The sequence below is a fragment of the Delphinus delphis genome, chromosome X (genome assembly GCF_949987515.2).
Source record: "Delphinus delphis chromosome X, mDelDel1.2, whole genome shotgun sequence".
Taxonomy (NCBI): domain Eukaryota; kingdom Metazoa; phylum Chordata; class Mammalia; order Artiodactyla; family Delphinidae; genus Delphinus; species Delphinus delphis.
This window is the reverse complement of record NC_082704.1, coordinates 41619957-41639140: the sequence shown is the minus strand read 5'-3', so window position 1 is coordinate 41639140 and position 19184 is coordinate 41619957. Positions and strand designations below refer to the sequence as shown.

General features: G+C 40.8%; 1 protein-coding gene across 1 annotated transcript in view; it reads right to left on the bottom strand.

The window, feature by feature from the left end:
• The window catches only part of TRMT2B (tRNA methyltransferase 2 homolog B), an 84259-nt gene extending 65518 nt beyond the window's left edge, over positions 1 to 18741 (bottom strand). The window contains 6 exon segments of the mRNA XM_060002012.1: positions 12376 to 12419; positions 12422 to 12434; positions 12437 to 12445; positions 14232 to 14286; positions 14987 to 15170; positions 18699 to 18741. Of these exon segments, the coding sequence (XP_059857995.1) occupies positions 12376 to 12419; positions 12422 to 12434; positions 12437 to 12445; positions 14232 to 14286; positions 14987 to 15170; positions 18699 to 18741 (348 nt within the window).
• Between the last annotated feature and the right edge of the window lie 443 nt (positions 18742 to 19184).

Sequence of the window (19184 nt, the reverse complement as noted above, 5' to 3'; positions counted from 1 at the left end):
GATATAAGAAACATGATCACTGCCCTGCAACCTTACTGAGGGATCCTATCCATGACAGCCCAAAAAGTATGTTCCATGAAGGCTCAGAGTTGTATCCTGAGTCTAGCACATAACCAGTGCTCAATAATTATTATTGAAAGAAGTTATGAAACAGCAAAGGTATCTGTATGAAGAATTTCAGCTTGTTGTGTACACAGCGTGGAATACAATAATCATCCATTTCTGTGAATTCCTCCTGGCAGCAATTCCTAATATACTACTAAGCTGCTATAATTCCATTCTTACTTATAACTTCCTGATGTAAGCCCATTGTTTCTGTATTTCTTCATATAACCAGGTGCCAACTAGCTTAGTTGGATCCTTCATCTTCCCCTGGTAAATACAGGTCAAAAGCAATCCTGATTCAGTGTTGAGATATCAGAAATCCTTAAAGCCAAACTTCAAACACAAGCCAGTTGCTGCCACAACAGGACACACTATCTGATCTACTAGGTCCTCTTGTTTTCATAATGCATGGGTTCTGGATCCACTGCATTTTCACACAAACCCAAAATAGTGCATGGAAGGGAGAGTTACACCAAAAAACAGTGCCACTTGAGAGGGTAAAAATCAATTAAGGGTGCACTTGACCACTTCTGCTATAATTTCATATAAATGCAACATAAGATGCTTAACGATACTTATACTGAACAAATTTTTCCAAATTTTGAAGTTGGTGATTTAAAGAAAGACTGGTTCAACTGTTGTTTACTTGCTGGTTGGAAAGGAATGTTTTCTGGAAGAAGATGCAAATGTCTTTGAGGTCCTAGAAGGATGGGAACTGAAAAACTGAGTCTGACCTGGAAGATAATGGGTAAGTAAATATGAAATACAGCTTCTGCACTGTATGAGCCAAGGCTTTGGTTTCTTCATTTATAAAATAGAGCCTGAAACTCCTATTCTTACATGGGAATGCCTAAGCATCATATTGCAATATACAGTTGACCCTTGAACAGCATGGGTTGGAACTGTGTGGGTCCACTTACATGTGGATTTTTTTCAATAAATATGTACTACATTACTACACAATCTGTGGTTGGTTGAATCTGGGGTTGGTTGAACTCGAGACATGGAACTGCAGATACGGGAAAACCAAGGATATGGAGGGCCAACTACAGAGTTATAGGTGCATTTTCAACTGTGCAGAGGGTCAGCGCCCCAACCCCCATGTTGTTCAAGGATCAACTGTATCAAATCAACACACTGTACACCCTAAACTTACACAATGTTGCATGTCAATTATACCTCAATAAAATAAAATTTTTAAAAAGAGTGAAAGGGCCTTCTGGTTAAAATAACAGACTATTCCTCTTTAAAATCCTACTAAAATGAAATAAAGGAATAAAAAAGACATAAACGTACTTAAACTCATTGATCCACCAATTCTCCCTTCTCTCTCTCTTGCATCATTTTCCTCCCTCACTACTGGATCATTCCCATCAATACACAAGCATGTTCTTCTAACTCTCCCACCTTTAAAAAGAAAAGTAACCTTCTCGAACCCACTTTCCCCTCCAGCCACTGTTCCATTTCTCCGCTCCTCTTTGTAGCAAAGCTCCTCAAAAGAACTGTCTATATTCACTGCCTCCCATTCCTCTCCTTCTACTCACCCACTCAAATCAGGTCCCCACCACTCCACCTAAACAGCTCCCATTATGGTCACCAACGACCTCCGTGTCATGCAGTTCAAAGGTCAATTCACACTCCTCATCTTACTTGACCTACTAGCAGCACTGGCACAGCTGATGAGCCCCTCCTCCTCAGTTCACTGTCTTCACTAGGCTTTCAGGATCCCACACTCTCCTGGTTTCCTCTGACCTCACTGGCTGCCCCTTCTCAGTCACCTTTACTGGTTCCTCTTCTCCTCCCAGACCTCTTAAAATGGGAATGCCCCTGGGTTCAGTCCATGTTCCTGTTCTCTTTCTATCTACTCTCACTCCCTTGGTCATCTCTTCCAGTCTCATGATTTTAAATAACATCTACATGTTAACAACTCCAAGATTTCTAATTCTTGAACCTCATCCTAACAGATCCAACTACCTATTTAACATATCTACTCAGATGCCTAATAGGTATCTCAATGCAACATGTCCAAAATTGAGCTACTAACCTCCCCCTGCTCATATCTGCTCTGCCACAGCTTTTTCCATTTCTGTAGATAGTAACTCCACTGTTCCACTTTCTCCTCCCAAAAACCTAGAGCCATTTTTCACTCCTCTCTTTCTCTTATACATTTCACTCAATCAATCAAGAAATCCTGCAGTTCTGTCTTCAAGATATATCCACCTCCTCTGCTGCTCCCACTGGGCTATATCATCTCACATCTGGATTACCACATGAGCCTCCTAACTAGTCTCTCCCTGCTTCTACCTTTCCCTGCAACAATCCATACACAATATAATAGCCAGAGTGATCCTGTTTAAAACCTAAATCATATCATGAGATGCCCGCCCCCCAATCAAAACCTCCAACAGCTCAGAATAAAAGCCAAAGTCCCAACAATGACCTCTAAGGCACTACACTATCTGGTCCCCATTAACTACCTTACCTCTTCTCCTATTACTCTTCTGAGTCTACCTTCAGTTCCTCCAGAAAGCATGCCATACTCCTACCTTAGGGCCTTTGCCATGGCTGTTCTCTTTGGCTAGAATGCTCTTCCCTCAGACCTTCACATGGTTGACACCCTCATTTCCTTTAAGTCTTAATTCCAAAGTTTCTCAACCTTGGCACTATTGTCAATTCTGTGTTGTGGGGGGCTGTCCTCTGCACTGCAGGATGTTTAACAGCATCCTTGGCCTCTACTCACTAGAAAGATACCAGTAGCACCGTCCAACTATCCCCCAGTGGTGACAACCAAAAATGTCTCCAACATTGCTAAATGTCCCCTGTAGGGCAAAACTAATTCCAGTTGAGAACTACTGCTTTATTCAAATATCACCTTCTCAATGAAGCCTACATTGATCCCATTTAAAATTACAACCCACATTTCCCCCAAACTTATGACTTCTCATCCTCCTTATCCTGCTGCATTTTCCCCAGGGCATTCGTCTTAGTCTGTTTGCACTGCTAAAACAAAAGTACCATAAACTGGATGACTTATAAACAACAAAAATTTCTCAGTTCCGGAGACTGGGAAATCCAAAATCAAGGTTCCGGCAGATTCAGTGTCTGGTGACAGCTTCCTCAATGACGGCTTCTGTCTTTTCACTGGAACCTCACATGGCAGAATGGACAAGCTAGGGGCTTCCCTGGTGGCGCAGTGGTTAAGAATCTGCCTGCCAATGCAGGGGACACGGGTTTGAGCCCTGGTCCGGGAAGATCCCACATGCCACGGAGCAACTAAGCCCGTGCGCCACAACTACTGAGCCTGCGCTCAAGAGACCATGAGCCACAACTACTGAGCCCACATGCCACAACTACTGAAGCCTGCGTGCCTAGAACCCATGCTCTGCAACAAGAGAAGCCACCACAATGAGAAGCCCACGCACCACAACGAAGAGTAGCCCCCGCTCACCACAACTACAGAAAGCCCGTGCACAGCAACGATGACCCAACACAGCCAAAAAAATTTTAAAAAACAAACAAATAAATAAATAAATAAACGAAAAGAATGGACAAGCTAGTTCTCTGGGTCCTCTTTTATAAGGGCACTAATCCTAATCATGAAGGCTCCACTCTCATGACCTAAGCACCGCCCAAAGGCCCCAACCTCTTAATACTATTACCTTGGGGGTGAGGATTTCAACATATGAAATTTGGAGGGACAGAAACATTCAGACCAGCACTGCACTTATCACCTTCTAACATATTATATAACTTACTTTATTATTATTTTTTAAAAATCTGTCTCCCCCCACTAAAATATAAGTTCCACAAGGGAAGGGATATTTTCTTCATTATTGTATCCTAAGCACCTAGAATAGTGCCTGGCATTTGTAGGTACTCAATTGTACTTGTTGAATGAATAAATGAAAGAAAGAACAGAGATAATGGGAGAGAAGACAACAAGAGCAAACCAGATAAAAGACTGGAATGGCAACTGACTTAGCAAGATGAAGGAAGCTACATCCGGATTGCCTACAAAGGGGGATCTGATGAGAGGTAAGGCTTATCTGCTCCACACAAGCCTGGAAAGGCTCAAACTTGAAGTGCAAGGAGATAGAGATGGGATAAGGTACAGGGCTTAAAACAGGGTTTGGTTGAAAGTCTGGACATAAAACTGGTAAACAACCTCATCCTACCAAAAACCTCTATCCTTCTGTAGCAGGAGGTTGGGGATGTTTTTTCCCTTAGGAAAAAATGAACACACAAATACCAGGAAATACCAGGCGGAGTGGTGGCACAGGGGTGGAAACAGGAAGATTCAATGTAAATTCTCTCAAGAAACTGAATAGTCCCAGAGTAATGATCTCCCGAGAGAGATATGGGCCCCCACCCACAAGCACCAGCAGTCAAGCCAAGAATCAACAAACCCACTCAAGCTGAACTGCCAATCAATTTAAAGCCTCATGCTTAAACATGAATGGTCAGGCAACTACCACCAGCTACTTGATTAAAGCCTTCATTGCAAAAGACAATACCCAAAACAAACAGGGAAAAAAAATCCCTGAAGGAAGCAGACAATTCAAAAAACAGGAAAAAGGGCTTCCCTGGTGGCGCAGTGGTTGAGAGTTTGCCTGCCGATGCAGGGGACACGAGTTCGTGCCCTGGTCCGGGAAGATCCCACATGCCGCGGAGCAGCTGGGCCCGTGAACCATGGCCGCTGAGCCTGCACGTCCGGAGCCTGTGCTTGCTCCACAACGGGAGAGGCCACAACAGTGAGAGGCCCACGTACCGCCAAAAAAAAAAAAAAAGGAAAAAAAAGGAAAAAGCAAGATTAAAAAATATATATATATATATGTGTATATATATATTACATTATTTTAAAAAAAGAAGATGCTATACAAAAGGAACAATCAGAGAACAAGCAAAAGCTTTTGAAAATTAAAAGGTGGTAGAAAAAAAGTCAATAAAAATGTTGGCATTTATTTCAAGAAAATTTCACAAAAAGAAGAACAAAAGGGAAAAGAGATGGAAAATAGAAGAGGAATGAGTAGCAGATTACAGAATCAATTCATGAAGTCCAAAATCCAAATAATAGGAGGTATAGAGAGAACAAAGAAAATGAGAGGAAGTACTTAAAGAAATAATACATCACACCAGTCAGAATGGCCATCATCAAAAAGTCTACAAATACTATATATAAAATAGATAACTAATGAGAATGTACTGTATAGCACAGGGAACTTTACTCAATGCTCTGTGGTGACCTAAATGGGAAGGAAATCTAAAAAATAGTGTGTATATATATATATATGTATAACTGAATCACTTTGCTGTACAGCAGAAACTAATACAACTTTGTAAAGCAACTATACTCCAATTAAAAAAAAAGTCTACAAATAAATGGCAGAGAGGGTGTGGAGAAAAGGGAACCCTCCTGCAGTGTCAGTGGGAATGTAAAGTGGTGCAGCCACTATGGAGAACAGTATGGAGGTTCCTTAAAAGACTAAAAATAGAGTTGCCATATGATCCAGCAATCCACTGCTGGGCATATACCCTGAGAAAACCATAATTCAAAAAGAGTCATGGACCGCAGTGTTCATTGCAGCTCTATTTACAATAGCCCAGACATGGAAACAACCTAAATGTCCATCGACAGAGGAACGGATAAAGAAGATGTGGTACATATATACAATGAAATATTACTCAGCCATAAAAAGAATGAAATAATGCCATGTGCAGTAACCCATAGATGGGCCTAGAGATTATCATACAAAGTGAAGTAAGTCAGACAGAGAAACATAAATATCATATGATATCACTTATATGTGGAATCTAAAACAATGATACAAATGAACTTATTTACCAAACAGAGGGCTTCCCTGGTGGCGCAGTGGTTAAGAATCTGCCTGCCAATACAAGGGACATGGGTTCGCCCTGGCCCAGGAAGATCCCACATGTCGCGGAGCAACTAAGCCCGTGCACCACAACTACTGAGCCTGAGCTCTAGAGCTCACAAATCACAACTATTGAGCCCATGTGCCACAACTACTGAAGCCTGCGTGCCTAGAGCCCATGCTCTGCAACAAGAGAAGCCACAACAATGAGAAGCCCGCGCACCACAACAAAGAGTAGCCCCCACTCACCGCAACTAGAGAAAGCCCACGCACAGCAATGAAGACCCAACACAGCCAGTCATACATACATACATACATAAAATAAAACAGAAACAGACTCACAGATATAGAAACAAACTTATGGTTACCAAAGGGGAAGGGGCAGGGGAGGGATAAATTAGAATTTGGGGATTAACATATACACACTACTATATATAAAATAGAGAAACAACAAGGATCTACTGTATGGCACTGGGAAGTATATTCAACACCTTATAATAACCTATAATGGAAAAGAATCTGATAAAGAATATATATATATAACTGAATCAGTTTGCCGTACACTTGAAACTAACACAACATTGTAAATCAACTATACTTCAATAAAAAAAAATAAAAATAGGGAATTCCCTGGTGGTCCAGTGGTAAGGACTTGGCACTTTCACTGCAAGGGCCCGGGTTCAGTCCCTGGTTGGGGAAGTAAGATCCCACAAGCCACGTGGCATGGCCAAAAATATAAAAATAAAAAATAAATTAAAAAAATAATAATACAGGAAAATTTCCCATGTCTGAAAGTATTAGTTTCCAGCTTCACAAGGACTAGAAAGTGTCCATCACAATTAATGAAAGAAGGGCCACATGATCATGAAGTTTCACGGACAGAGATTCCCTAAAAGCTTCTAGAGAAATAAAGAGGGGAGAGATTATCTACAAAGGAATAGGACTTAAAGTAGCATCCAGGCTTACACAATATTAGCGGCCAGATGACAATGAGACCATGTCTTCAAATTTATAAAGGCAAATGATTCAAACCTAGTATTTGAAATCTAGAAATACTCTCAGTCATATTGTCAGGAAAGAACTAAGACATTTATAGACATGCAAAAACTCAAAGTTTACTCCTAGGCACCCTTCCTCAGGAAGCTAATGGAGGTTGTATTCCAACTAAATGAGGATGTAAACCAGAAAAAGGAAGACAGGGGATCTGAGAAACAGGGGTAAAGACAGAAGAACAGCAAAAGGAGTCCCAAGATAACAGCTAGGCAGAAGGCCTCAGGAGCCTAGGATGGAGACTTCAGAAAAAAGGTCTTCAGGGAAAATACTAAACTCAAGTTTTAGACCATATGGAGAACATTGATGAATGTTTGACAGAGCTCTTAGAGCACTCAGAAAAAAAAATAGCAATAGGTTCAGAGAAAACTAAGCCAATGAGAAAATTAGGTAATTATTCAAGCCAATGAAAACTAAAAGTTGTAAAATCCATCATATTACATAGGACTAAGCAGTTATTTTTTTTAAATGAAGCATACAGCAGAAACTAACACACCATTGTAAAGCAATTATACTCCAATAAAGATGTTAAAAAAATGATCAAAGGATCAATCCAAGAAGATATAACAATTGTAAATATTAAAAAAATGAAGCATATTATTATGTGGAAAAAAGGTACAGAACTGTGTCCATATTAAGCTACCTTTTAGCTAAGAAAAGGGGAGATACAAATATGTTTCCATTTTTTAAAATAAATAAAAGTGAATAAAAATGTTACCCATAGAAGGAGGAAGGGAACTGGGCAGAGGGGACAGAAGTGAAAACTAGACCTCTTTAAATACACCTTTATGGGACTTCCCTGGAGGTCCAGTGGTTAAGACTCTGCACTTCCACTGCAGGGGGGGCAGGTTCAATCTCTGGTCAGGGAACTAAGATCCTGCATGTGGCGCGGCCAAAAAACAAAACAAAAAGAAAATACACCTTTATTTTGTAGATATGACTTTGAAACCATGTAAATATCTTACAAAATTATAAAACAAAAATTTAATCAAAAGGAAGAAGAAAAAAATCAATCCCTAAAATTTGAAAGCAAGAATGAAGAAAAAAAAAGAATCCATGTATCATGTCAAGTTGGTGGTGTAACTACAAAGAGATGAATTCCTTCAGAGCCACAATAATTGGACAAAAAGAACTGGACAGAAATCTTGAGCTCTTTTCAGTAATCATTTGTTAGTAATAATACTAGTATTGTTGTTCTGAAATTATATGTAAAGAGTAGGATGGAATAAATAAGTACAGCTGACCCTTGAACAACATGGGTTTGAACTGCACAGGTCCACTTATATGAAGTTTTTTTCACTAAACGTGTACTACAGTACTACACGACGCATGGCTGATTGAATCCACAGATGTGGAACCACAGATACGAAGTGGATTTTCGACTGCACAGGGGTTGGCGCCCTTAACTATGTCCTTGTTCAAGGGTCAATTGTAAGTATTCTAATGTTGTCAGGACTAAAGTTTTAATTGTAAGAGACAAGAGATAAAAATATAAAATCAAAGGATTTAAGTAAAAACTCTATAATTTTTAATTTGATTTGGACATATTACTGTGAACTCATGATATATTTTCTTTTAAAAAATATTTCCTAGCTCTGTCCACTAAAAAGGCATTGAAATATGACCAACTCAGTATAAATAAGCACGCACCTAGCACCCTGCCATTTCCCACTAACAGAGACAAGGATTCCTTAAAGAAACGGCTGAGGGCTTCCCTGGTGGCGCAGTGGTTGAGAGTCCGCCTGCCGATGCAGGGGACGCGGGTTCGTGCCCCAGTCCTGGAAGATCCCACATGCAGCGGAGCGGCTGGGCCCGTGAGCCATGGCCGCTGAGTCTGCGCGTTCGGAGCCTTGCTCCACAATGGGAGAGGCCACAACAGTGAGAGGCCCGCGTACCGCAAAAAAAAAAAAGAAACGGCTGATTCCAGCTCCCAGGCATAAAATGGACTAGATGTGCTAGAAATATCTTACCATTCCAGAACTATCACGGCCATCTAGGTCTCACAGCCAATTAAAAGAGGTTCCAATTGGCCAAAAATGGAGTAACTGGAGTACCAAAAAACCCCTAGTATCTGCAGTAGATTGAAACATATCAAGTATGTTAAAAATCTATGAGTTCCTAATGATACCAAAACAAACACATTAACTGATCATCTTTTGAGGAAGGTGAAAGAACCAAGGATTTATCCTGCCTTTCCTGTAAGAGTACCTTAGAGTAACCAAAGGGTTGATAGGGAAAAGTTATTTCTAGAAGAATTCCAGCTAATAAATAATAGATTTAGAACAGAACTGCATTGCAACCCCCCCCCCCAAAATAAGAGATCTAGGCACTGATCACTAATGACAGCTAAACCATTAAGCGAAAAGCTGACAGGGAACTTTTCAATGAGTGAATCAGACTGATGACACCTGAATCCGTTGTTCAATGTTAACATCACCAAAAAAGAGAGCCCATTAGACATCTACATATAAAAACATTCTTGCCAAAAATCAAACCTGAATCTGATCAACACTCTAGATCTACCAGCTTAGAGGAAATACAGGGGATAGAGGAAGAACATTCAATGATATCAAGGGGATTCAATCAGCAAAATCCAGAATGGGAGAATCTCCAGAGGAAAACAAACCAGTTTCTTCAAAAAGTAAATTGCAGGGACAAAAAAATTAATAGGGAGGGGTACTTAAAAATTAAGAGGCTAAAGAGACATGTTAATCAAATGCAATGTATATACCTTGTTTGAATCCTGATTTGAACAAGCCAACTATATCAATTAAGCTTTTTATGAGATAGAACAGTGCCTAATCTGAACATTTACTAGGTAGTTGATGATATTATGGGATAAATGTTTATTTGCAGGTGTGACAATGGTATGAAACTATGTTAAAAAATTAAGTCCTTTCTGTTAAAACTCATGCTGTGGTATTTATATCTTATATGATATAATGTCTGGAATTTGCCTCAAACAAATCCAAAGGGGCTGGTGGAAAGTGGGTGAGAGTATAGTGAAAGCAAGATGGGCCATGTGTTGATAGTTACTGAAGCTGGGTAATGGGTACATGGGGTTTGTTATACCATTCTATACTTTTACACGTTTGTAATTTTCCACAACATAAAATGAAAGAAAAGAACAGTACAATAAAGGAAACAAAATCTTAGTACATCTACTTGGCTCAGGAGTGAATATCTACAGTCATAACAATACAGATGCTAGAGACCAGTTGCTTGGACTGGAGTGGTGATGATGGTGGTGGAAATAGAAAGAAGAGGGTAGAGTCAAAGTATTTTTAGAAAGGAAAACTGAACGAAATAAATAAGAAAACAAAAAAAAAAGAAAGGAAAACTGAAAGGACGTGGAGATTTATTATATGTGGCTGAGGAGGAAGTGGTAGGATTAAGACAGAGGAGTCTAAGAGGACATATGTTTCTAGTACACGTTGCTACCATTTACTAACGTGAGAAAAAAGGGCACATTTGGAAAGGGAAGAGGGTAAATTTAGTTTAGGGCAATGGTTCTCAACCGGAGGTGATTGTGCCCCACAAGAGATATCTGGAGGCAGTTTTGGTTGTCACAACTCATGGCCTCTAGGGGCAGAGGCCACGGATGCTGCTAAACATCCTCCAGTGCACCTAATAGCCCCACACAATAAATAACCATCCAACCCAAAATGTTAATAGTGCGAAGGTTGAGAAATCTGGATCTGGGCCAATGCTGATTTGAAGAGCTCTACAGGAAAACTAGGTGAGGATGTTCGGTAGCCTTTGGAACCCCACCTCCTGAAGCTCAAGATGGAGCTGGTATGCAAATATAAGTTTAGGAGTTGTCAATTTACAGGTGGTCATTCCAATCATCAGCTATAGTGGTGTGCAATCTCCCATGAATATATTCAAAAAGAAGGCCAAGGACAGAGTCCTGGAGGACACCAACACTTATCGTGGGAAAGAAAGGGAGAAAAAGATCCCATGAGAACGACTAAGAAGTGGCCAGCGAAATAGGAGGAAAACCATCAGAGAATGGTATCACAGAAACCAAACAAAGACAGTGTTCCCAAGGAGGAAAATAAGAATAATAAGTGGTACCAAAGGCAGAGAAAAGTTGAGTAAGTTAGGGGCAGAAAGTTTCCATTTAATTTGGCAAAACAGAGCTCACTGATGAATTTGGCAAGATTAATTTCTAGGAATTGTTGGGGGCAGAAGCAAGAACCATCAGATTTTTTTTAATTGAATATGTTTATGAAAGAAAAGAGCCGGTAGAGGTGGAGAAAAGTAGGTAAAGAAACGGGAGAAAGAGGGAATGTAACAAAGGAATAAGGGACCTGGGGAGAGAGGAGATGAGTCCAAGATGGTGTTTCAAGGAAGAATAGCCTTGGACAGGTAGAAGACTAACAGCATTTCACTGAGATAGGAGGGAAAGGAGGGGTAAGATTTCAGCGAAATTGGTAGATGGTAGGGGAAGCAGCTAAGGGAATCCTCATCTGTTGGTCTTAATTTTCCAGTGAAGAACCAGGCACAGCCATCTGTCAAGAGCAAGGGTAAATGTGATGGGATAGGAAATTCGAGGAGAGGTAAGAGTTTGGAATAGTCACTGAAGACAATGGGAGAAGAAGCTGACAAGGGTCATGCAGGAAGATTTCCAGAGAATGATCCTATGATGGGAGTTGTGTTCTAGCCAGGAAATCTTTGAGGTCAAGATGTGTCCTATGAGAAGGCACCACCCAAGTGTCAGAAAGCTGAATCATTAGGAGGATGGGTGCTGTAAGTATAAACAGGGAACAAGTATGTCATTTGGAAGTCCTGTTTCTTTTGCCTTTTTCTTTTAAGTTCCAGGAGGGCAGGCACCATGTTTGTTTGAATCACCACTGGATCCCCAGCACCTAGTCCAGTGCCTGACACATAGTAGGTACTCAATAAATAGTGGGTACATGAAATAGAGGGATACTAAAATGTCTCAGAGGCCAATCTAATGATGTAGATGCCTTACGCCCATTCCCACATCTCTCATGATATGTTTCAACCTTGTTCTGCTGAAAACACTAGCCTTCCAAATACAGACACCTGCCACTTGCTATCCTGCCCTTATCAGTATCTCTCTGTCCTAAATTTCCCTTGTATTAAATTCCTTGGATGCTTGACATTTGCAATAATGGATGCAGTTCTCTCTCCTCCTCTCCACCCTCTCTGAACTGAAACACTAGCAATGTTCTCTCCACCGTTAAGAAGTACACTTTCAGAACAGAACCCCTCCTCCCCTGTAGCACTAGAAGAGCTCTATGATTAAAATATCAGGCATGCTGCCGTTATAGACTGCAATGCCTGGGGTCATCTTCAACCAGCCTTTGTTCCTTATTACCTGTGCCACTTGACTGTGTTTCTTGGGGATGTTTTTCAGATGTTAGACCGTACACAGACCATGTTCCTGTCTATGGAAAGAAAAAGAATTTGATTTACATGGTTTTCTTCCTAAAAGATTATTTAGAATAAAATGTCTAGCAACTCAAATCCCCTAATCCAAAGAGGCATATGCAAATATGAAGAAGCAAAGTACCTAATTCATGCTCAAGGCCATTTTTCAGAGAAAACCTGTTTCCTGGTCTGGCCATTAAAAAGCTTATTCTTAATGGAGCTAGTCCGCAATATTTTCTCTCATGCCACAAATGTGCAATATGATAATGTCTGCTTTCTGTTCAGATTTTAAGAGGGAAGTAAAATGTAATGGGTTTTGTTTTTCTGTTAGTGAATAACAGAACACTGACGTCATATACTCATTTAATTCAGCACACAGGGGAAAAAAAGAAAGCCAAGTGCCTATCCTAATGAACTGTAGTTTAAGGCATATGGATATTAAACAGTGTAACTAATATAAAATGATGGTGTTTCAAGTGGATTTATTGAAAATGGGCAAATGGTAAGTTCAGGAATAGAATCTAGGAATGGATACTGGAATTAAGTCTCAGAAATATGCCACTGTGATTTCTCTCACCAGCACTCACCTCCCCTACCAGTTCTTTTAAGGCAGATTTATCGCAGAAAGCTCTTAACTTTCAGGGATATGGGGATGTGAAATAGAAAGGGCATGTCTCTAATAAGCAGGAGACTGCTCCCAGTACAGAAAGTAACATAAAATGATAACAATGATGATGACGACGATGTTGACAACAATGATGATAATGAGACCAGCAGCACCAACATCAATATTTATGAAGTGCTTACTAGGTCTCAGGCATATGGCTTTTAGAGGAAGAAAGCTGGGGGGCGGGGAGGTTGATTCCTAGCACTATAATACAATGACTACTCACCAAAAAGTATCCCCAATTAATCTTATTTTTTAATGCCTTTTTTTAAATTGAAGTATAGTTGATTTACAATGTTGTGTTACTTTCAGGTATACAGCACAGTGATTCAGTTTTATATGTATATATATACATATACATATATATATATATTTTAGATTCTTTTCCTTTATAGGTTATTACAAAATATTGAGTACAGTTCCCTGTGCTATACAGTAGGCCCTTGTTGGTCATCTATTTTATATATAGTAGTGTATAAATCCACTGTATGGATTTATAGTGTATGTTATAGTAGTGTATGTTAATCCCAAACTCCTAATTTATCCCTCCCCCACTTTCCCCTTTGGTAACCATAAGTTTGTTTTCTATGTCTGTGGGTCTATTTCTGGTTTGCAAGTAAGTTCATTTGTATCATTTTTTTTTGATTCCACATATAAATGATATATTTGTTTTTCTCTGTCTGGCTTACCTCACTTAATATGATAATCTCTAGGTCCACATTGCTGCAAATGGCATTATTTCATTTTTTGTAGCTGAGCAATATTCCATTGTGTATATATATACCACATCTCCAATTAATCTTGTGATCATGCTCTGCATCAAAGGCTTCCAGTAGCTAGTGGCTACTGTGTTGGAAAGTGCAGCTATATATGAAGCAGCAAGAACACTTGCTACTCACACACACAGAGCTATAAGAATAACCCCCAAAAAAAGCAAGGAAGAAAGGAAACAGGCATTCGGATATAAGGCTCTAGAGTTTGGAAGACATAACTGGCCTAAAGTGAAAATTTCAGAGTCATTAGCATATTGAGTTTAAGGACACGTTGGGGCATCTGGGTAGACCTGTTCAGCCAAGCTTCCTACAAGTCTAGCACCTGATAGAATGGAGGAGTGAAGACTTAAGCTGGGTACCTACCTTGAGCTGTTCTTCATGGCTCAGCCTCCAGAGTGGCATCACAACATCAGCCAGCCTTGAATAAAATAATCCAAGCACCTCATTCATTATCTAAATATGTACTGAGCACCTACTACGCATAAGTACTTCCTGCCACCATTTGCTCTGGCATTTTACTTATCATTCAGAAGACCTAACTCTCAGGCCCCTGGGGAGATGGAGTCTGGGAGGAGAGCCCATTTTGGTGCTGTCTACTTAACAAAGCCGAACAGATGGGCAAACCTAATATAAGAAAAATCCAGATTTATCAGGAGGTAATTAATCATATTATAAAAAGGCTTCACTGTTGCGTTCCTTTAAATAGCTCACCTCCCTAACACTTTTAAAATATAATTTGATTTAGAAAATACAGTTGTTGCATAAAATGAGGTATATTTGTGTTTGCATGGCTGCGGTGGGACTATTCATTTCTAATTAATCTCAACTCTAAGTCCCTGGTTTTCAGTATACCTGTCCTGGACCTTTTGAGACACAAGGTCCCAGTTAAATATTCTCTTTCTGCCAAAAACACACATAAAGGCAAGGAGAACATTTTCTGCAATCACAAAGCATTTCCACCAACATTCCTTAGATGTCTTAAGTTTGCCCTGGGTATCCTACCTGAGGTGCCCCCCTGAATCCCTGCAAATGCCACACTGTACGTCAGGCATACAGAATTTCAGTAGGCCCAGAGATTCAGATTTGTTAAGGGGAAGGGATATCACCCAGGGCCTTACCTTTCCTGCCAGGAATCATCTAGTGGTCCAAGATGTCTTGGTTTCTTCTGACTTTTCTGTCTTCTTTGACACTTCTTGGCTATCATGTGGGTGAAGTTTCCCTTACATGCTGAGCCCAGAAAGAGTTGTGACCAACCTGGAGGTTTTCTGGCACACCAGGGGAGCAAATAATAATAGCATCTACCTTATAGAGTGGTTGCAAGAGTTAAATAAAGGATAATAAAAAACACTTAGCACGGTGCTGGGAAAACTGGACAGCTACATGAAAAAGAATGAAATTAGAACACTCCCTAACACCATACACAAAAATAAACTCAAAATGGATTAAAGACTTAAATGTAAGGCCAGACACTAAAACTCTTAGAGGAAAACATAGGCAGAACACTCTATGACATAAATCACAGCAAGATTCCTTTTGACCCACCTCCTAGAGAAATGGAAATAAAAAACAAAAATCAAAAATAAACAAATACGACCTAATGAAACTTAAAAGCTTTTGCACAGCAAAGGAAACCATAAACAAGATGAAAAGACAACCCTCAGAATGGGAGAAAATATTTGCAAACGAAGCAACTGACAGAGGATTACTCTCCAAAATATACAAGCAGCTCATGCAGCTCAATATCAAAAAAACAAACAACCCAATCCAAAAATGGGCATAAGACCTAAATAGACATTTCTCCGAAGAAGATATACAGATTGCCAACAAACACATCAAAGAATGCTCAACAGCACTAATCCTTAGAGACACGCAAATCACAACTACAATGAGGTATCACTTCACACCAGTCAGAATGGCCATCATCAAAAAATCTACAAACAGTAAATGCTGGAGAGGGTGTGGAGAAAAGGGAACCCTCTTGCACTGCTGGTGGGAATGTAAATTGATACAGCCACTATGGAGAACAGTACGGAGGTTCCTTAAAAAACTAAAAATAGAACTACCATATGACCCAGCAATCCCACTACTGGGCATATACCCTGAGAGAACCATAATTCAAAAAGAGACATGTACCACAATGTTCACTGCAGCTCTATTTACAGTAGCCAGGACATGGAAGCAACCTAAGCGTCCACTGACAGATGAATGGATAAAGAAGATGTGGCACATACATACAATGGAATATTACTAAGCCATAAAAGGAAACGAAATTGAGTTATTTGTAGTGAGGTGGATGGACCTAGAGTCTGTCATACAGAGTGAAGTAAGTCAGAAAGAGAAAAACAAATACTGTATGCTAACACATATATATGGAATCTTAAAAAAATGGTTCTGAAGAGCCTAGGGGCAGGATAGGAATAAAGACACAGATGTAGAGAATGGACTTGAGGACACGGGGAGGGGGAAGGGTAAGCTGGGAAAAAGTGAGAGGATGGCATGGACATATATACACTACCAAATGTAAAACAGATAGCTAGTGGGAAGCAGCCGCATAGCACACACAGCGAGATCAGCTCAGTGCTTTGTGACCACCTAGAGGGGTGGGATAGGGAGGGTGGGAGGGAGACAAAAGAGGGAGGAGAAATGGGGATATATGTATATGTATAGCTGATTCACTTTGTTATAAAGCAGAAACTAACACACCATTGTGAAGCAATTATACTCCAATAAAGATGTTAAAAAAAAGCACTCAGCAGAAGATTAAATAGACAAGATGTTTGTAAAGCTCTGAGCAGTGTCCAGTGCCTGGGAAAAACTCAGTACATGTTAATTACAACTGTCATGATGTTTAAAGACAGTATGAGACTGAATGGGGGTGGCAATATTAAAGGAAGGGAGCAGGGGGAAGGAATAATGGGAATAACTATGAGTCAAAAGCTGGAAGAGTTAGAACAGGTGGAGGGCCTCACTTTGGAAAGAGGAAGGAACCCCTCTTCCTCCCACACAGGACTCTCTGTTGTTGCCTATTTACCTAATGGTGCCTGAGCATTGATGTTTAACTATTTTGAGTACCCAGGACACATGTATGGACTTGGCCAGACACCTCACTGATCTGCCATGAAATTACCTTTTTGCCCTTGCCCTCTACCTTGGATTTCATCCTAATGTTAAGTCATACCTTAATTCATAATGAAATACATTTCAAGTCCAACATATGGAATAGGTTTATTAACAAAGATTCTTCATGGACTCAATGCAACCAAAAATAAATAAATAAATAAATTTATTTTAAAAATTAGAAAGATTCTTCCATGGCTCCCTCTATTACTGTAAAATTAGTATGCATGATCACTACATAATTTAGAGGATGCTGACATGGGTGCTGTAATATTTAGCCCATACAGTATTTTGTATGTTTACAAAGTACTAAAGAAAGTAACTGTCATAGCTTGGAAGCATTCTGAGGATTTCAAATTTCTAACAGAATAAATTTAAGCTGGCCCGGAGTTCAGATGTTAACAATAACACACACCACCCAGCTCCCAGGAAGGGACAAGTCGTTAAGAACATGGGCTCTGGGGCCATGTTCTAATCCCAGCTCTTCTTCTCACTAGCTCTGACTCTGGGCAAGTTACTTAAGTGTTATGAATCTCAGTGTCACCATCTATAAAAATATGACTGGTAACACCTACCTTTCAGGGTTGTGGTAAGAATTAAATGAGCTCATATATAGGAAGCACTCAGGTCTGTGCCTAACACAGCAGCTGTTCAACATGTGTCACTGCCCTGCCTCAGGCTCTGATTCGAAGTGTGTCACCTGACTTCTTTGCGCCTTAATGTGTCCAACCTGTAAATCTGGTGAGATATAATGCATGCGAGTGCTGTGAGCGTAAGAACAATTACGTGGAAACTTAAACAACACACACACGCAAACTCTCCTAACCTCAGTGCCTGCTGGAGTGTGGTGAACTTAAGGCCCACTCAGGACCACCTGTTAATACTACCAAATGTGTGACCTGTGGTAGACCTTTTTCCAAGGTGAGACAGATGTGTATATTTGAAAAGCAAAACCAGAGAAAGGAATGAGCGAAGGGGCAGGAGACAAAGAATAAAGAATGGTACGGAGAGGGGCACTGAGGAGGCCCACACTACAGGTGGAGAGAGTGGTGCTCTTCCAGGAAAGGGGCCCTGTCCCTCCAGCTGGCAGGGAAGGAAGAAGGAAACTGCAGGCCCACTGGGGGTTGGCAGAGGGGCAGGGGAGCTGAGGAATTTGAGTACAGCTATCTCTATCCCATGATATTTAGACTTTTTGTGAGTGTGGGCCCTCTCCCTGGTGACTAGCCACCATGACTGTGCTCCACTTGCCCTGTACCCCTTGTCCTTCTACATTTCTCCAAATGGTCAGATATAGTCTACAATAGGACTCTACTATTTCAGGGTGCCAACCAGACATCTCTCCTGGTAAAGAGTCTCTCATCATACTTAGTAATTTCTCAAGTGAAATATAGTTTTCAAGGCAGTATAGTAATACCAGTCAAAGTGAGTTATATTTTGTTTTTATAGTGTTTCCTGTTTTAAATAAATGCTTGGGTTAAAAAAAAAAAAGAATGTGACAACTGCTCTATTTCTGCCTCAGGAATTGATCAGAAAGAGACCCAAGGTCCAGAGCTGCCAGAGAGCAAGGTATACTAACTCTCTAGGGCTGAATAGCTAACCAGCCTGAAATGCTCAGAGAGGTTCAAAGCAGAGACTATGTAGTAGGTTTAATCCTCACAGAGCCAAGGATCTCCTTGGAGCAAATGTTCACCCACGGAAAAGGATCCTGCTTACACTCTCCGTTCACCCTTCTTGCAGCTGGCCTGGCCCCAGACATGGTTCCTGGCTAAACCAGACGGACAGATGGGTACTGCTGCGTCCTGACTGCAGCCCACGTGCAGTCAGGTCCTTCCTTCCCCCACCAGACCCCCTTCACCAGCCCTTCCATCCCTCTCCTCTTTGGGCAAGTTCTGCCCACCGTGTTTGTAAGAAGGGTAACGAGGAAGAGACACTAGGAAAGGCTACCACTGAACTTGGGCGGGCTGCAGGGCCAGAAGAGCCGACAAGGGGAACAGGGGGAGGTCAGAACACAGGCGGAAGCAGAGCTGGATGCGACCACAAGCAGCCAGCGTCCGGTCGTCCCCTCCCCCACCTCGCCGGCCTTCCCAACTCCCCGCCCAGGAGGCAGCTTGGCGCAGTAAACAGTTTTCTCTACCGCAGGGGATAAATCGGGTTTTCGGACACTCCACGTACCCCTCTTACCTTCGTAACCTATAAATC